Source organism: Doryrhamphus excisus, chromosome 8 (assembly GCF_030265055.1).
Source record: "Doryrhamphus excisus isolate RoL2022-K1 chromosome 8, RoL_Dexc_1.0, whole genome shotgun sequence".
Lineage (NCBI taxonomy): Eukaryota > Metazoa > Chordata > Actinopteri > Syngnathiformes > Syngnathidae > Doryrhamphus > Doryrhamphus excisus.
In genome coordinates, this window is record NC_080473.1 from 3,648,289 (window position 1) to 3,665,000 (window position 16,712).

Consider the following 16,712-nt stretch of genomic DNA (forward strand, 5'->3'; position numbering starts at 1 on the left):
TATCATTTTTCCTCCATAAAATCTGTTTTTTATTCAATTTTTTTTTTATTTTCCTTCATAAAATCTGTTTGTTTGTTTTTTCTCTCTGGACTAGATTAACTTCCTCAATTTCAGTTTTTCATCTAGCCTTCTGGAACTAATTTATTGATGGTAATACACTATTTCATATTGGACAAGAAAGTGCAAGAAAGATGACAGAGCGCTTTAGGAAAGAGGAAGAGGAATGTGGATGTGACAAGGAAGAGGATGCTTAGCCTGAGAGGAAGGTGGCCGACCACATGCACAAGGTAGGGAGGAGTGGGCAAGGAGAGGATGCAGGGGATCAAAAGAGGAGGGAGTGCGGGGGAGGAGGAAGAGGAGGAAGCATTTCCCCTCAAAGATAGTCAAAGAGGCCCCATAGGTGGAGTGCAAAAGGAAATAAAGGCACCATTGAGAGGTCTCTCCGACACCAAAGTTGCATCATGATTTCATGGAAACATACTTTTGCCTTCCAGGCCAAGAAAGCGGGCATTCACTGTTGGGGACATGTTGGGAAAGTGGGGGTGAGTGGTGGAATTGGAAGCTGGTGCTCTATATACCAGACGGGGAAAACGTGCCAATGGAACACAAGGAGGCGAGCCTGTGAATAAACACAGCCGGTGACTCACCCTTTCTGGGATGGGAGAGATGACCATGAGTAGGGGTGGAGGTGGAGCTGATGTGGGGGGGTATGCTCGGTGCACCTCACCAGCCCTCCAAAAACACTCCAATGTAAGCATTCATGCGTGCACACATGGACACGCAACCACGGGACCGGGGACAAGCAGCCTATTGTCCAAGTCTCGCACCTATAAATCCTTCCATCCTAGCAGGGCTGGAGTTTTGTATTTAAGGGGATTTTAAAAGTGGCTGTGCGGCTCATGTGGTCAGACTTGAAAATAATCTGTTTTTTTTCTAATCTTCCTAGCGCCATAATTATCTCCCTCCCTGCCTGCCTGCCTGCACCACATTCAGCAGCACGTTCATTTACTTTTATTGCACAGGACTCAGCGGACTATCGATAACATCTGCTTTCTATTCTACTTACTACTATTGATGAGAGGTGGCTTAGAGAAATGATGAATAGAGTAGATGAGAAGGAATCTAAAGGGAAGCACTAAAAATTTTAGGTCCGAGCTTGCTTGATATTCCAGATTTTCAGTCATTCATTTTCAACTGCTTATCCTCACGAGGGTCGGGAGAAGTGCTGAGAGAGGCGGGGTACACCCTGGACTGGTGGCCAGCCAATCACAGGGCACATATAGACAAACAACCATTCACACTCACATTCATACCTATGGACAATTTGAAGTGGCCAATTAACCTAGCATGTTTTTGGAATGTGGGAGGAAACCGGAGTACCCGGAGAAAAGTCACGCATGCAAACTCCACACAGAGGGTGGAATTGAACTCCGGTCTCCTAGCTGTGAGGCCTGTGCGCTAACCACTCGGCTGTGCAGCCCACAGGTTTCATATATGCAGGAAGAAAAACGTTTGTGCTTCTGGCGATGACAGCATTGTCAAAAAAAAAAACCTAACCTCGCTTGATGTTACAGTTGGAATGTTAGCACTGTAGCTCACATAACGTTTGTGTCATCCTGTTCCACTCAATGCTATGTTGCTATGCAACTCAATGCTATGTCATTTATGTTACAGTGTATATGTAAAAAACGGATAAAGTACACAATGACGCTTCTTGGGAGTCCCACACGTGGACAAATACAACTCATTAGCATTAAAGCTACAAACACGTGAAACACTGTGTTCCCAATAGGTCTTACTAATCGCTCCCTCGATCTCCAATATATTAGCTCAGATTATCTTCTTAGACGATCATTCTGAAGCTGTGATTACACCCTTGATGGACCAAACCAATATGAGCCAAATACAGTTAGGTTTTTGGTCCACAACATATCAGAAAAGAGTAGGGGCAACACGAGATATGACAATACAAACGATTGGGTTTACGAGAACGAGATTTTAATATTAGGTTGTTTTTTTAAATACAATGAAAAAATATTTTAAAGTGCATAACAGTAACAATATATTGTGATCTGCTCATTTTATTTATACTATGTTACATTGTATTGTTCCTCACGAGGCTACACTCTCCTGCACTCTGTGTATGCTAGCGGCCCCGCCTCCACCCACCGAGACGAGAAGACTGTAGGACTGACAAAAGGGCTCACTCCGTTCATACCGTTGATCTATGGAACAAATGCACCTGTTTGGAGGCGAGAGATGAGGAAAACAGACGCGCATGCAAATATCTTGAAGACGGCAAAATTAGCAAGTTCATTTTGATTTACTGTGTCAATAATTCATTTATTTATTATCATTCGAGCACCAGTGCCCATGAGGCAGTTTTTCCCAGAAGCAAAAATGTCAATCACTGTTTTCCAAAATGGAAGCTGATGTGTGTGAATGTCTTGTTTTTGCATAAAGTACAAAGTTAGGAAGTCGGCTTATATGGATTAACAGATATTCACATTTGAGAGGCTATAATTGGAGGATATTTACATTTTTACATTTAAACAAATGATTAATCGAAGACCTACATAGTTGATGAATTGGATAATGGATTAACTATCGATTAATTGTCGCAACTCTCCTCAAGACTTTAAATAGTTGAAAAATGCTGCAATATGTGACCTCTAATGTCACACTTTAAAGGCAAGTAACCACAATACAAGAAATTTGCTGCTAAAATAATTTTCTGGGGTTAAAATTTACAATTTCCAGTCAAGACTGCAAAATGGGAAAGTGGCTGTTAAGTGGAATATATGTATTTGCAGGTGAAAAAAGTTGCTAATATTTACAAACTGGTCAGTCATTATTAACAACGATGCATAACACCAGACTAGAACTGTCCTATCTAGTCTTTGTGCATGAACTGTTGAAGCCTGCTCATCAACGTCAACCGGAACCACCCAGTTGCAATGCCCTGAGAATATAAATCAGGTGTGTGCAAATATTTTGACTCGTGGGCGGCATTGAGTAAACAAAATTGTCGGGGGGCAGAAGATATATTTAACACACACACTATTTTATGCTTATAATTTTCCTTGAATTATTTATCTGTAAATGTATTATACTGTCCCTTTTTTCAGGCGCACTTTAAACATCAGACCACATCAAACTCAAACTATGTAATTTAATTTTACAGTTTTGTTGTTTTTTTTTTTACTGAATAAGACATCCGACTTGCAAGTCATGTTGCCAGTTTGTATGTTAAAAGTTGAAATACTTAGAAAGCAACTGGCGGGCCAAATTCAAATGCTTGGTGGGCTGCATGTGGCCCGCCCGGGCTGTAGTTTGCCCACTCCTGACCTAGATGAATGTGAATATTCACAGACACCCATAAACCATCTCTGAGGTGGTGACTACCTTACGTAACAAGGGTATACTAACTATGAAAGGTGTGCCTACCTTGGTGTCAACAATGGAGCAGGCAATCTGTTTGATGTAGGCCAGGTCTGCACTCTGTGGCATCAGCACCGACTCTCTGGTCAGACCAATCTGGATGCTGAAGGACACCCCGGCTGGAGTTGGGGACATAAGGGGCACAGGGCCACCCCCTGCTGAACCCTGCCCCTGGGTCATGTCCATAGGTGGGAAGGCACCCTGGGGGGACAAGGAGGGCGTGTGGACGGGGCTCAGGGCAGAAGAACCAGGCGGTGTTGCAGAGGCCCCTGGAGGGAAGAAGACCTGTCCCAGGGGTCCTGAGGGCATGCAGGGGCTGGGGTTGGCCATCTTCACACCTGTGAAGCTCTGGAAACTCAACAACACACACTCGGGAGAGGAAAGGCTCATTCAAAGGTGTTCATGGAGCTCTTCTGAGCTTCCCGCTGGAATAAAAGAAAATGATCCCACTCCTGGAGGTGTGCTTCAATCTTCCATTTGCAGAGGTGACAAACACATTCGGAGGGAAGGACCCTCCTCTTCCTCCTCGTTCTTCTGTTGCCACTTCTACCTCCTGTAGTTGCTCCGCTGAGGAGAAAGTCCGCAAACGTGATTGTCAAACAGTCCGAGAGAAAGGGGGGGAAAGAGGTTGAACAACTTTTCTGGTCTTCTTCGTGAGTTCTACAAAATGGCCTCCTCTTCTACAGGAAACAGCGCCAATGAACACAATCGACAGACTGCGCTCATTTTACGAGTGTTTCAGTTTCAGCCCCACGCTGTTGTTTAAGAGAAAAGAAAAAACAGCAAAGAGAGAGAGCTAAGTGAAAGAACCACCTACTGTTGCTCCTCCCGCAGTTCAAACAGGAAGTGAAATGAGTGACAGACGTCTTAGCCAATGGAGTGTCAGCAAGGGTGGAGCTTTTGTTTTGGACTCCGAGGCTTCCGCCTTCCGAGTTCCTGGCTTTTTTTTGCTTATTCTTTCGTCTTTTCCCCGCATAGATCATCTTTCACTGCCCGAGGGGGGGAACTCCACACTGAAAAACCAATCCTGTTTTTCCTCATGTCCCTCTTTGAAAATGTATTTCCTGTTTTTTCTCTCTTTCTCCACTTTTGACACAATTTATCCTGGACTAGGTGTGGACTCAGACACACCTATTGCAAGCAGCAAAACAACACCACACCTATTGTATTTAAGGTTAACAGAGAGGCCACAATATTAGGTACACGTGCTCAAAAATGCAAGAGCTGTATATAAAACAAGCTGCCTTTACTAAGATAATGTTTTGATAGGCACTGTCAGAGATGCATTCTTATAACCCTTTTGAAAAACAATTTATGAATAGAAACTTCAAAGTTTACGAGATAGCCACAAAACAAGCCCCTGAACTGAAGGTGTAATAACCATAACAGGCCAGTAGTCAGCGATGGAGTACCACAAGCTCGTCAGGGAGCTATTTACTTATTATTACTTATTTTATTTAAAAACCCAAGAGTAAGAAAAGAAAATCAGGAAAAATAAATACTTTTAACCACAGACATTTCCGAAAGCAAACAAAGGAAGGCATATTATTGACAAACTAGAATAAGGGGGTTGCTTATTTGTTGTGACTCCACTTTTGGCCACAGTGGGGCGGTGTTTGCCAAAGTAGTAGCAGTACAATAAAATATGACGAATAAACCACAAAGTTCTATCCTCAGTCATGCTCAATCAAACGAGGATATTTGCAACAGTTCATCTATTATAATGTGGCTGTGATACAATATAAGCTGGAAAAAGACAGACACTGTTACTGTACAAAATCATGTTTTATCCTTTTTTATCCTTAACAACATACAACAAGCGACCCATAAAACAAAAAACAAGAGTCTCATCTGATACAAGCTAGAATGCAATTCAAAAATATATAATAAAACCAAATTAATAATAATAATAATAATAATAATAATAAAAAGCAGGTCTCTTATCCCTTGTAGTTAGAGGAAATAGTTTGAATACAGCTTAATATGATGTACAAAGTATCACACAGTGATAAATTGCTAATAAAAAAATACAAACAAAAAAAAGAGTCCTTTACCTTGGCCTCTGACTGGTACATTTTTCTTGTTTTCTTGATTTTTTATTTTTTTTTTTTTGCATTTGTGTTCTGATTTATTTTGTATTTTTTTTTACAAGTTGTACATTGTCGTCAATCACAAGCAAGTCCTATGCCTAGTAAAGGAGAATGAATCATATAATACTACGTAATTCTTACATCTTCATTGGAATCAAAAGAGATGCAAGAAATGAAACCCAACAAAGACTTTTGTTTTATTTTCTCACTGATTTGTCTGCACTCTCACAGGGGGGCTCCGTTGGCTTTTAGCAAACCCCCACTAGATAAATATTGCGGACTGACACTCGTTTTGTACAGGAAGTCCATACTGTGTTGACACAGCACTGACCAAATACACCGTTTCGTTTTCAAAACAACCCCCGTTAGAACAACAGAAAAGGCTGCAATTTGCATGCCAGGCCAGTAATTGGCACTGTGACACATGCACCAGAATAATTGCTTGTCCTCCCGAGTGTTTTCCAACAGCAGGTTTAAAATTTGGCATACGCAAGTAACGGTGCAGGAAATGGACCCTTTGCTAGCCAAACTTATCCAGACTATCACAATTGCAACAGCTGTGGTAGCATCCCCCACGACTGGCTCTTCTCCAGCAGATATCTGCAGCTGTGTGTCGGATGGACGGCACGTTATGTTCCCGTCACGCTCAAAAGATTGGCAAAGTCGCCCATGAACACGCACCTCATGGCGGCGTAGGAAGCGAACAACACAGACTACAATGCAAGGTGCAAATAACTGACATTCTGACATTGTTATTGGTTTGCCCAGGCAAAGAAACGGCTCCGCGACCCACCCCTCCTGCTGAGGATCGCCGTTCTAAAAGGAGTAATTCAGACTTGAGGGGCAGGGACCCTGTTTGAATGCTGGGCTCTTCTTGATTCGGCACATTTCTCTGACCCCTGTGGTACCCTGTTATCTTAACAAGTTGCCAGCTGGACAACTTTTCTAACTTTTTTGCAGTCTCTACTAGGGATGGGCATATAAATTAACAGCTCGTTCAGTCGTGAGTAATTGAAGCATTTCAGGCCGAATTTGATGCGGGCTGGTTGGCTGCAAACAGCAGTTTGACAAACGTGATGCGAGCAACGTCAGCAACTTCCTGTCTATTGTGACTCCTTATCATGAGTCTGCTCATATCTGTTAACATCTGCATTTGAAAATGTGGGAGTGAACATCAAACCCCAGCCACAGGAAAAATACAGAAATTAAATTGCATAAAATATTTTTGAAATGGATTAATGGCCCCCATTTAGTCCAATGCCCATCCCTAGTCTGTAGGACGTATTGAAAAGTCAGTGGGTGCCTATATACACCATGTATAATCTTACAAAGTGATTTTTTTATTATTAAACAGACCACTACAAAACTACACTCCCCTAACAAAATAGCAGGTTAGTGAACCGTTACTAAGAAAAAAAAAAGACTCTCTTCCACGGCAACTCCGCCCATGACATCGCTTCCTATGTGTAGTGACAAAAGTGACTGTGATGGAGCTTTTTCTCCTTAGACACATGCTACTTCCATTAGCGTCCAGGAGGCTAATGTGCTACTGTGCAACTCATGCACTACCAGCCAAGATGATGACAAGCCTTTTCTCTTTTGTTTCTCTTGCTTTTTTTAAAGCCCGAATGCACCCACTGACACCAACGAAAGGAACACAAAACAATGTGAGGAAGCCGCACTCGCATCTCACAGTGGGGATTTAGTACAAAAAACACACACACACGCGTGTCTGAAATGAATGACATGTCTACTGTGAAGTCTCTTCCTTGCGTGTGCAAAAAAATCCTACCACAGGCTTTCATAGCACCATGATTTGACTAGTGCGAATACGGATACACACTCGATACAGTAAAAAAAACAGCACAATCTGCTGCCAACACACACACACACACACACACACACACACACCTCACCCTGCTCTCCCTCCCAACCTTAAATGGGTAGAAACATTCAAGACATGCACACAGTGAACCTACGGGTCGTGGCAAAGTTGAAATTAAAGCTATTAAGTTGAAACACTGGCATGTAGAACATTCTCGGACCTTGAATAAGAAAACCACACACACACACACACACACACACACACACACACACACACGCCTCCTTTAAAGTCTTTGGAATGATATCACCTTTGTCAGCCATACTATGCGATACCAGCAGGCTACTTACCGGTTATTTCACTGACTATTAAAAAACAAACCAAAAAAACTTTGTGCACCATGCACATATCTGTACTTCTCAAGTGCACTGAAATAAGTAGAATTGTCAGGGTAGGGTGGGTGGGGTGGGGTGGGGGGCGGAATAGCGCACTGTAGTGTAGAAAAAAGTTGGATTTCTTTTTTTTTATCCGAGGAGCTTGTAGAGTTAATAAAAAACAAAGCAGTGTGGTTCGTATAACAACAAGTCACTGAGGCATAAAACAGCAAGGAAGTGAGGGGCGGTGACGTCCTGTGACAATAACCCAGCCAGTGGGGTGCAGGACAAGAGTATGTGTGTGTGTGTGTGTGTGTGTGTGTGGAGGGGGGGCTGTCCACTCTTCTCTCTTTTGGCCCAGTCGAGGGTGTCTGAAAAGACAAAAAGGGCAGAGGCAAGGTTACGCTGGTATACCTTGGTTCCCTCCATCCATTTTGTAGGCCGAGTGAGCTGGAGCCTATCCCAGCAGGTGAGAGGCAAGGTACCCTCTGGACTGGACACATAAACAAGGTGTGCCAAATTTGGGCCCTTCGTAGTATGACAAATTCCTGTGTATAAAATGTTACTTTTTTCTTAAACTTTGAACTCTGCATCTTATACGGCAATGTGGCTAATTTCTGGCTAAATTCTACATAATATGACATCGTCTTTACGCCACAACTACTACTAATAACAATCACAAGCTGACAATATTGTCAACACTGAAAATCGCAGGTCAATACGACACGGTGTCATCTTTCAAAGAACACTTTACAGACAACACTACATTTATCACACAGCAACTTAACACTCAAAAATTGTGCAAACATGTCCCAATATGAGTTTAAAATTATTTTCTTTTTCACAAAAGGCATTGTGTCTGAGCAACGTATTCATTGGGGCACTGCAATGACGTCAGCTTCCCTCTGGGCTTTGGGCTTTGTCTTTTCCCCTCTTGCGTCAGGCTGACGTGGCCGCAATTCACATCCTTTGCACATATGCCAAGAATTCCCCCCTTATGCAAAATGTGTTCTGTGTATCAGAAAAGTTCCAGCACTGGTGAGGTTTCCCCTTCAAAGTAATCCTCCTGTAGTGTAACGCACCTTCCCAGCCTTCTGTCCTACGCCTTCATGCACCCTTCACAACTTTGTCATCACGGCCATCTTGATGTACCCCATGTCTTCAATATGGGTCCCCTTGATTCCCCCCCCCATGAGCCTCAGGCAGCCACAAGTTGATCTGCCACAACTCTCTCGCCTCTTCTCGGTTTACTGAGTTTAGCAGATGCCACATGATGTCTTTGTCGACGTGGTCCTCCCATCCAAGAATACCGTCAACACTCCAGGAACCTTTCTGACACACCTTGTAGACAAAGCATCATTCCCACCCACATTTTCATCTACTAATTCAAAATCCAACTTAGATATTTCCTGATTCAAATGAAGGCCGTATCTCATACCTGGTACGACCGCAGTGTTGTCAGACGAAGATCTTGGCGAGTGCGTCGGCGCCGGCGCTGGCAATGAAGGGCTGCGAGCAGTGGAAAGCCACGTCGTGAATGGCCTCATCGTGCTTCTTCCGATGGGCGGTGATCTCCTGCACGCACGTCCTGTTGTCGAGCATCCACAGGCGCACCGAGCAGTCATGGCCTGCAGGGGAAAGACAATCAATCCAAATCAAAACAATTCCTTGACAATTTGGTCCCACAGAGGGATACGGTTGCTTATCTAATTGGAATTCTAATTGGAATATGGAATGCTGTGGTACAATGCAAATATGCCCCTAGAGGCTGTAAGTGGTACAACAATGACAAATCCGATTGGATGGTTAATCAGCTCTAGAATTACAGTACAGTCATCCCTCGCCACATCACAGAAGAACATAAGTGTGGAGTTGACAGAATGTTCATTGTATTTTGGTTGGCTGCAATAAAAGGACTCCATGCACTTGACATACGTAGCGGCGGTTGGCTGTGACTTACTGCCAGAGATGAGGTAAGTGCCTTTAGAGTCTGTTGTGAGACAGGTAACTGCATCCAGGTGGGCCACCATCGAGTGGACCCCTTTACCTGTTTTTTAAAAAAAAAAAAAGGCACATTTCTCGGTGATCCCTCGTTTCACAGAGTAAACGTCCAGTAAATACAACAAAGTGCATACCAGTTTTGTTATCTAAGAAGCGGATGGTGCGGTTCTCGTGTGCAGTGATGGAGAGGGGCTCGGAGGGGTGACTGACCACACGGTTGATGAGTTCACTTCCTGCAGAGCAAGAAGGATAAACACACAACAAAAACAATCACGTCTCCATATGGATTACAACCTCTTGATGCAGCTGATTAAGCAGAACATACCATCCTTGGTCTGCGTCTCTAGCGCTATGATGCTCTGCTCCGTGTTGAGGTCATAGAGCAGTGTCTCGCCGGCATCGAATGACACCACCACCTGGTTAGGGTCAGACGCCACAAAGGCCACCGAGGTGGGTGTTCCATGTTCTGTCCAGAAGGCAGGAGCGTGAATGTGTTACACGTGTAAACAACAGAAGAAAAAACACAGGCGCCGTATGTGCCGCTACCTCTTTCCTTGTTGAAGACCGAAAGGCAGGGGGTAGAGTTCCGCGGGTCCCAGATGCGAACGGTGCCGTCCGCCGAGCACGAGGCCAGCCGCTGGTGTACCGTAGAGTACGTCAGACCCCACACGCTGTCCTCATGGCCTGCTAGCACGCTGCTCTCAATGCCAGGATCTAATTAGGGAGATACACACAAGCGTTGTAACACAGCAGATCATTTAAGCCAGTTGGTAACACGATGAGGCAGCAGCTGCTGACTCACTGACCGTAGTTGTCATAGGGATCCACGTTGAGGTCCGGCATCTTCCAACATCGCACGCTTCCATCCAGACCTCCGCTGTAGCAGGAATCTCCATCTTCTCCCATGGTTAGTGACAAAACGGCACCACTAGACAGAAAGAGTGGCTCAAAAAGGTAGTCCGCCATGTCACCATGTCACAGAGTCAGTGTGAATTGTTGTTTGTCTATATGTGCCCTGTGATTGGCTGGCGACCAGTCCAGGGTGTACCCCGCCTCTCGCCCAAAGACATCTGGGATAGGCTGACACTTTTTTTTCATTTTCTACCACTTATCCTCACGAGGGTCGGAGCCTATTCCAGCTGTCTTCGGACGAGAGGCGGGGTACACCCTGGACTGGTGGGCAGCCAATCACAGGGCACATATAGACAAACAACCATTCACACTCACATTCATACCTATGGACAATTTGGAGTCGCCAATTAACCTAGCATGTTTTTGGAATGTGGGAGGAAACCGGAGTACCCGGAGAAAACCCACGCATGCACGGGGGGAACATGCAAACTCCACACAGAGATGGCAGAGGGTGGGATTGAACTCGAGTCTCCTAGCTGTGAGGCCTGTGCGCTAACCACTCAGGCGCTGTGCAGCCGTTTTGGTTAAAAATAAAAATATTTAAGTAAAAAAAAAAACATTTAACATTTTTGTTCTTTTACACCAGAATATATGTGTATTTTCCACATATACTGTATATCATTATTTCAAGTCATCATCTTCCTCGGACTGTAAACTAGTTGAGGCTGACTTAACAGCGCCTCTGTGCAGCTAACCACTCTGCACAGCGCCTGAGTGGTTAGCGCACAGGCCTCACAGCTAGGAGACTCGAGTTCAATCCCACCCTCTGCCATCTCTGTGTGGAGTTTGCATGTTCCCCCCGTGCATGCGTGGGTTTTCTCTGGGTACTCCGGTTTCCTCCCACATTCCAATAGCAATAATTTGACCAATTAATTACAATATCCTTTCTTAAAATCAAAATCACCTACGAGCAACAGTTCTTGGTATTATTAAAATAATAATAAACATTGTTAAATGAGTACATGTCTGCATTTTGGATGTTTGTGTGCATTCCACTCACCTGTGCGCTCTAAATGTGTAGATAGGCTCAACATCTAATGCTGCATTCCTGCGGAGGAAAAGTCAGTGTAACTTGAGTCATATTATTTTGTTATACAGTAGAATCACAGTTTTCATTATTAATTTGTACCAAGAAGTTTGAGAATAAAAGTGAGGCAATTTTTCCCACACAGGAAATAACAAATCAGACTAAAAATATGAACAAAACATATAGAGAATAATTATAGGGTTCACAAGTCAGGGTTATATGTGTCAATTATGATGAGGATCTGACCCTTTGGGTTATTAAAGTTTACAGTTAATGGTGAATTTTTGATTGCTTATCAAAGTTCGTTGCCATGTTCTGCCCACATCTTATGGAACGGCCTATAATCCTTTGCAATATGACACTGCTTGTCCGTCTAGTATCTCTGATTTTCATTCAGGCTGACCTGGTTAAAGTCCGTAAGGACTCGGTTGTTGAAACACAACCCCCCTCGTTTTCACCCAAAATTTTCACCTGAAATGGCCTACTTCCCGTTTCTTTTTGAACAACGGGTCTTGAGACTTTATTGTGCATCCTGTCAAGATTGACGTCTTCACCAAATATGGTGACGTTCTCTGAAAATGGTGGCACGGCATAATTTTGTTCAAATTTAAAGAGGGTGCTACTGAGTGAGTTTTGCTTGTTCATGACCACTGAAATATAACATTTTTTCCCCAGACCCGAGGTGCTTAAAAATGTTGGTGAGTTTTCATAAATGAAAGGCCCTCAAAGAATGCGACCGTATAATAATCAATAGTTTCTCGCTTTCTTTAACATGCTGGCACTCCAAACTTTTTTTGGTCCCATGGCAGGTTATTATTTAGCAATGAAAAATACAACATTTGGGTGCTTTGTTTGGGTACTTGATTTCACAGATTGATACAGTACAGGGCAAACGGATTAGTTTCTTACCGTTCAAAACTAAATTATAGCAACAAATTGGGGTGAACAAAAACTGAGATTCCACAGTCATAAAAAAAAAAAATTAAGAGTAATTTGGTTTTAAAGGTGTGACTGTTCCTACTTCTTGGAGTGCATGGCCTTGTTGAGGTTCCACAGCTTTAGTGTTCCATCTTCAGAGGCTGTGAGCAGGACTGCTTGGCTGGGGTGAAAAGTCAACGCACGGATAGCATCAAAGTGGCTGCGTAGCGTAAAACGGGGGTTCCACGTCTTCTTATACTCCTCTCTGTTATCCTGCATCTGCAAGACACACACACACACGTTTGCATCATCAGCATCAAAGTAGGATGGCTCAGTGCCCGTGAAGGTGATGAGAGGCAATGTGTTCATTACATCCATGGAGAGATCGTTGTCATTGGCAACGGTGAGATCAGCCAGTTCACCCAAGTTCATGTCTCCGCCTCCGACAGCGTCCATAATGAAGACGTCCGAGGAAAAACCCAAGGCGCCCCCTGCAGGTTTGGAGGCAGGACAGTGTTAGCGTCGTAAAATACAGGAAGGGGTTCTTGTCTGTCCTGTTTTCCTCCTTCCGCCATGCATACCGGGACAAATTATTTATAGTTGGAGGAGCAACTCGACACCGCCAGAGTCTAATTCTGGGATTCAACGTTTAAGCTCCAAGCATGCATAATATGGAAGTCAAGGCAATACCGAGAAGGGTGCGGCTTGTCTTACCTTCCCCGGAGCGAGCTTGTCCGGACACAGAGGGAGGCGGGGCAGGTTTTGAGGGGAAGTCAGACATCATGCCTTGTAACTTGTTCCTGCGGTTCTCTGAACGCGGCAAAAGGAAAGAGACACAACAAATCCAGTCATGCGGACAAGAGGCAGAGACAAATAAGACTTCATTCCTCATTAAGAGGACAAAAGTATAATTATGACTTGTGGACATGTAAAGGCTGCATGCATGATGCTTGTCCATCATGATACTCATGATGAAATGACCCCAAGGATAGAGAGAGAGTACATCTAGAGACAGATGACTGCGACACAGTGCTAGGAGTCACAGACAGAGACAGAGAGACAAGCGCTTGGGAAAAGAGGTTGGTTTTATTGACAAGAAGAGACACAATGAGAAGTAACTTTAAAAAAAACAAAAAAGGTGAGCGTGTGTGGGGAGGAAGACAGATACAGCGGTGGGGCAGGGATGTTGGAAGTGCGGATGATGTTGCTATGGCAACAGCGTACCTAACTCCCGTCCGTCCCCAGAGATCCTGGCCTCTCCCGCCCCCTCCCCATCCTCCCCGGAGCCCAGAAAGTCAAATTCACTGAGGGCGTCTTCCGAGTCGTCCTCATCCTCCTCATCCTCTGGGTCCAGGTCTGTGGTCATGGGCTCTGAACCCATCTGGGATGAAAAGACAAACAATTAATCATAAACATAACGTTTCAGCACATATGAGGAGAAGATCTTTAGAAGGTATAGGAAAGAAGATTTAGAGAATTATCGGACATCCCTAAAAATTACTGATAATCATAAAAATGTAACACAAATTGATATCTGTATCACATTTTTTCCTGATCATGAAAAACTATATTAAAAAAAACATTGTATACACAGGAGATATGTCATGTTACACATATCGGTATCAGAAATTGAGAGTTGGACAATATCGACATATTGGTTTTCGGCAATACAGCCAATATCGGACATCCCCATTAATTTTAACGTAACTGAATCGCTCCCAAAGTCGTACACGGTATGCAAAGTCCATGGCTATGCTTTGGTATTACACTACCGCTCAAAAGTTTGGGATCACTTACAAATTTCTTTGTTTTCCAAAGAAAAACTAATTTTCATGCATTTCACAAACAATTTTTTCCATTCCACAAACAATTAAATCAATTTTCAAAGAAGGATCTACATTTTTGCATAGAGGCCGACTATCAACAACTGTCAGTCCTCTGCATCAATCCCCTGGTATGGCTGCTAATCCAAGTTCATCATTTTATAAGGCTAATAGATGATTAGAAAAGCCATCTAAAAATCTAAACTAAAATCTCTTACCATGCTGTTAACTACTCCCTTCAGAGAGCAGCACAAACTGGGTCTAACAAGGACAGAAAAACGCTGCACAACTGTGTAAGAGAGTGTGTAGTTTAAGACAAAGATGCCTCACAGCTGCACTAAATAGTAGCCATCAAACACCAGTGTCAGTATCAACAGTGAAGCGGCGACTTCAGGATGCTGGACTTCATAGCAGGACTACCAAGAAAAAGCCATCTCAGACTGGTCCAAAAAAATTCCAAGTCATCCCAAACTTTTGAGCGTAGTGTATACGTAAACTGAATGCTTACAGGTTGCGTTTTTGTGTCTTTACTATGGTACCCGTAGTGCGCTTATTTTGTTGACTAACAAAGTTGAACAACTCTTACTGTAGACTTGGTGTTAATGGCAATGAAAAGCTCAGTTGCACCTTTACACGGGACTTTTTGCTCTTGCGAGGGCCGTCAATGCAGTCTGTGGCCATGCCTTGGAAGTCGTCTTCCTCGTCGCTGTCGTCCTCGTCGTCGTCCTCGCATCCGTGCAGAAAGGGGATCTTATCGAGCACTGAACCACCGAGATGTTCCTTGGAGCTTTCTTTGCCTGCGTTTCTGCAAAAGTGGACTTGGATTAGGTACGCCGGCATAACGTAATGGCAGTTAATGTCCTAGTGACATTTTGTAGACTTTTGAAGCGTCACTTTAACAATGTCTCGTGGTGTGGTTTAGGGAGCAACTTCCTCCACAGTCTCACCTCTTAATTTGCTCTTCTATTTGTCGGACCAACAAGGATTCTCCACCGGATCGCGTCTCCGACTCTGGGGAGGCTTCAGGTGGTGGGGGCCCGTTGGCCTCGGGGCTGCTCCGCCCCAGCAGGGAGCGCACACGTTTGGAGCGCATGTCTAGAATGGTGTCCGAGTAGCCCACCTCCTCCAGGTATCTACGTTGACAAGGCAGATGGTGAAGACAGTTACAGCAAACATGGCTGCAAGGGAGGGAAGGAAAGGCTTTGTGGTGATGAAAAGACATCATTTCCACATCATGCTGCTTTTATGTCCGTCAAAGTTCGTACTGAAAACTTGCCATGTTATTTCTGATGTGTGTCGTAGGGGGACGTTTCTGGTAAGTCAGGATTTGAATTGATTGACATTTTGTTCACTGATTGAAATCAGTGCTCTGTGAATCACTGATTGGTGCTTTAAAAAAAAAGAATGTAATCTGCAAATCACTGTCCATGTATTACTTCCTCACATATTGTTGTTGCACTAACCTGCTGTATTATTCATTCACAACAAATGTATTGTTTTTTCCTCCATACAATTCTGCTGCTGTTCACATCTGCATGTATAACAGGGCTGCTCATTACACTGATCGCAAGCTACTGGCAGTTCAATCACGTAAACGTGACTTTTAGCTGCCCTCCTGATTCACTCCTCCTTCCCCGCGGCATCTTAAACTACACTCGAAGATGCAACTTTCATCTTTATTATACTGATTAGGACGCTTATATCGTCAACACTTGTAACTCCCAATTCATTCATTCATCTCTATGAGCAGTCTGCAGGGAAGCGGGACCCCAGGGACCGTCTACAAATGTCTTCTTCTTATTCTGTACGACGGTGGTTGGCATCCATCAGTTTACTGTGTGTCCCAGATAATGAATGCTACCTAGCAAAAATATTTTGACTGACGTATTACTTGTAGTCAGGTTATGCAGACAACTTTTGTGGAATTATCTTTCTTGCCATATTGGATATAATTCTGATATCAAATATTACTTTGAAATTGTGAATATGATGAATTAATAATAATGAATATTTACAACAGTATATCAATGTTTACTGGTTAGATATTATATATATAGTATATGTTTTATAGTCCAGATGTGTGCACCCCTGATAATATATAACAGACATAAAGTACTCGTATTTTTTTTAATAAATATGAATATTTTCTCTATTTTGAGTAGGAAGTAGGTCTTCTGGACTTATTTTAAAAGCAGCTCGCCAGCTGAAAAACTGCGAGTATCCCTGATGTATAGTATATCCTTCTCAAAGTAATGGAACCCTGAGGTGGATTTCTTTATATTTGCTGTAGACTGAAAACATTGG

The 16,712-nt window shown here is 43.5% G+C and overlaps 2 protein-coding genes across 3 annotated transcripts in view; both read right to left on the minus strand.

Annotated features, from left to right (window-relative positions):
* Positions 1 to 4,275, minus strand: part of prkd2 (protein kinase D2) — a 34,616-nt gene extending 30,341 nt beyond the window's left edge. The window contains exon 1 of one of the 2 annotated variants that reach the window (XM_058080524.1): positions 3,448 to 4,275. In XM_058080524.1, coding sequence (XP_057936507.1) covers positions 3,448 to 3,831 — 384 coding nt within the window. In that variant the 5' untranslated portion in view covers positions 3,832 to 4,275. The remainder of the gene's footprint in view (positions 1 to 3,447) is intronic. The other variant, XM_058080525.1, reaches the window with a different exon arrangement.
* A 987-nt stretch (positions 4,276 to 5,262) lies between these two features.
* The window catches only part of strn4 (striatin, calmodulin binding protein 4), a 23,946-nt gene continuing 12,496 nt past the window's right edge, over positions 5,263 to 16,712 (minus strand). Inside the window, exons 5-18 of the mRNA XM_058080526.1 lie at positions 15,356 to 15,541; positions 15,036 to 15,213; positions 13,810 to 13,966; positions 13,300 to 13,395; positions 12,958 to 13,076; positions 12,689 to 12,864; positions 11,641 to 11,688; positions 10,535 to 10,656; positions 10,275 to 10,442; positions 10,054 to 10,194; positions 9,863 to 9,961; positions 9,688 to 9,774; positions 9,166 to 9,355; positions 5,263 to 8,098 (exon numbers count right to left, since the gene is read on the minus strand). Coding sequence (XP_057936509.1) covers positions 9,186 to 9,355; positions 9,688 to 9,774; positions 9,863 to 9,961; positions 10,054 to 10,194; positions 10,275 to 10,442; positions 10,535 to 10,656; positions 11,641 to 11,688; positions 12,689 to 12,864; positions 12,958 to 13,076; positions 13,300 to 13,395; positions 13,810 to 13,966; positions 15,036 to 15,213; positions 15,356 to 15,541 — 1,747 coding nt within the window. The 3' untranslated portion in view covers positions 5,263 to 8,098; positions 9,166 to 9,185. The remainder of the gene's footprint in view (positions 8,099 to 9,165; positions 9,356 to 9,687; positions 9,775 to 9,862; positions 9,962 to 10,053; positions 10,195 to 10,274; positions 10,443 to 10,534; positions 10,657 to 11,640; positions 11,689 to 12,688; positions 12,865 to 12,957; positions 13,077 to 13,299; positions 13,396 to 13,809; positions 13,967 to 15,035; positions 15,214 to 15,355; positions 15,542 to 16,712) is intronic.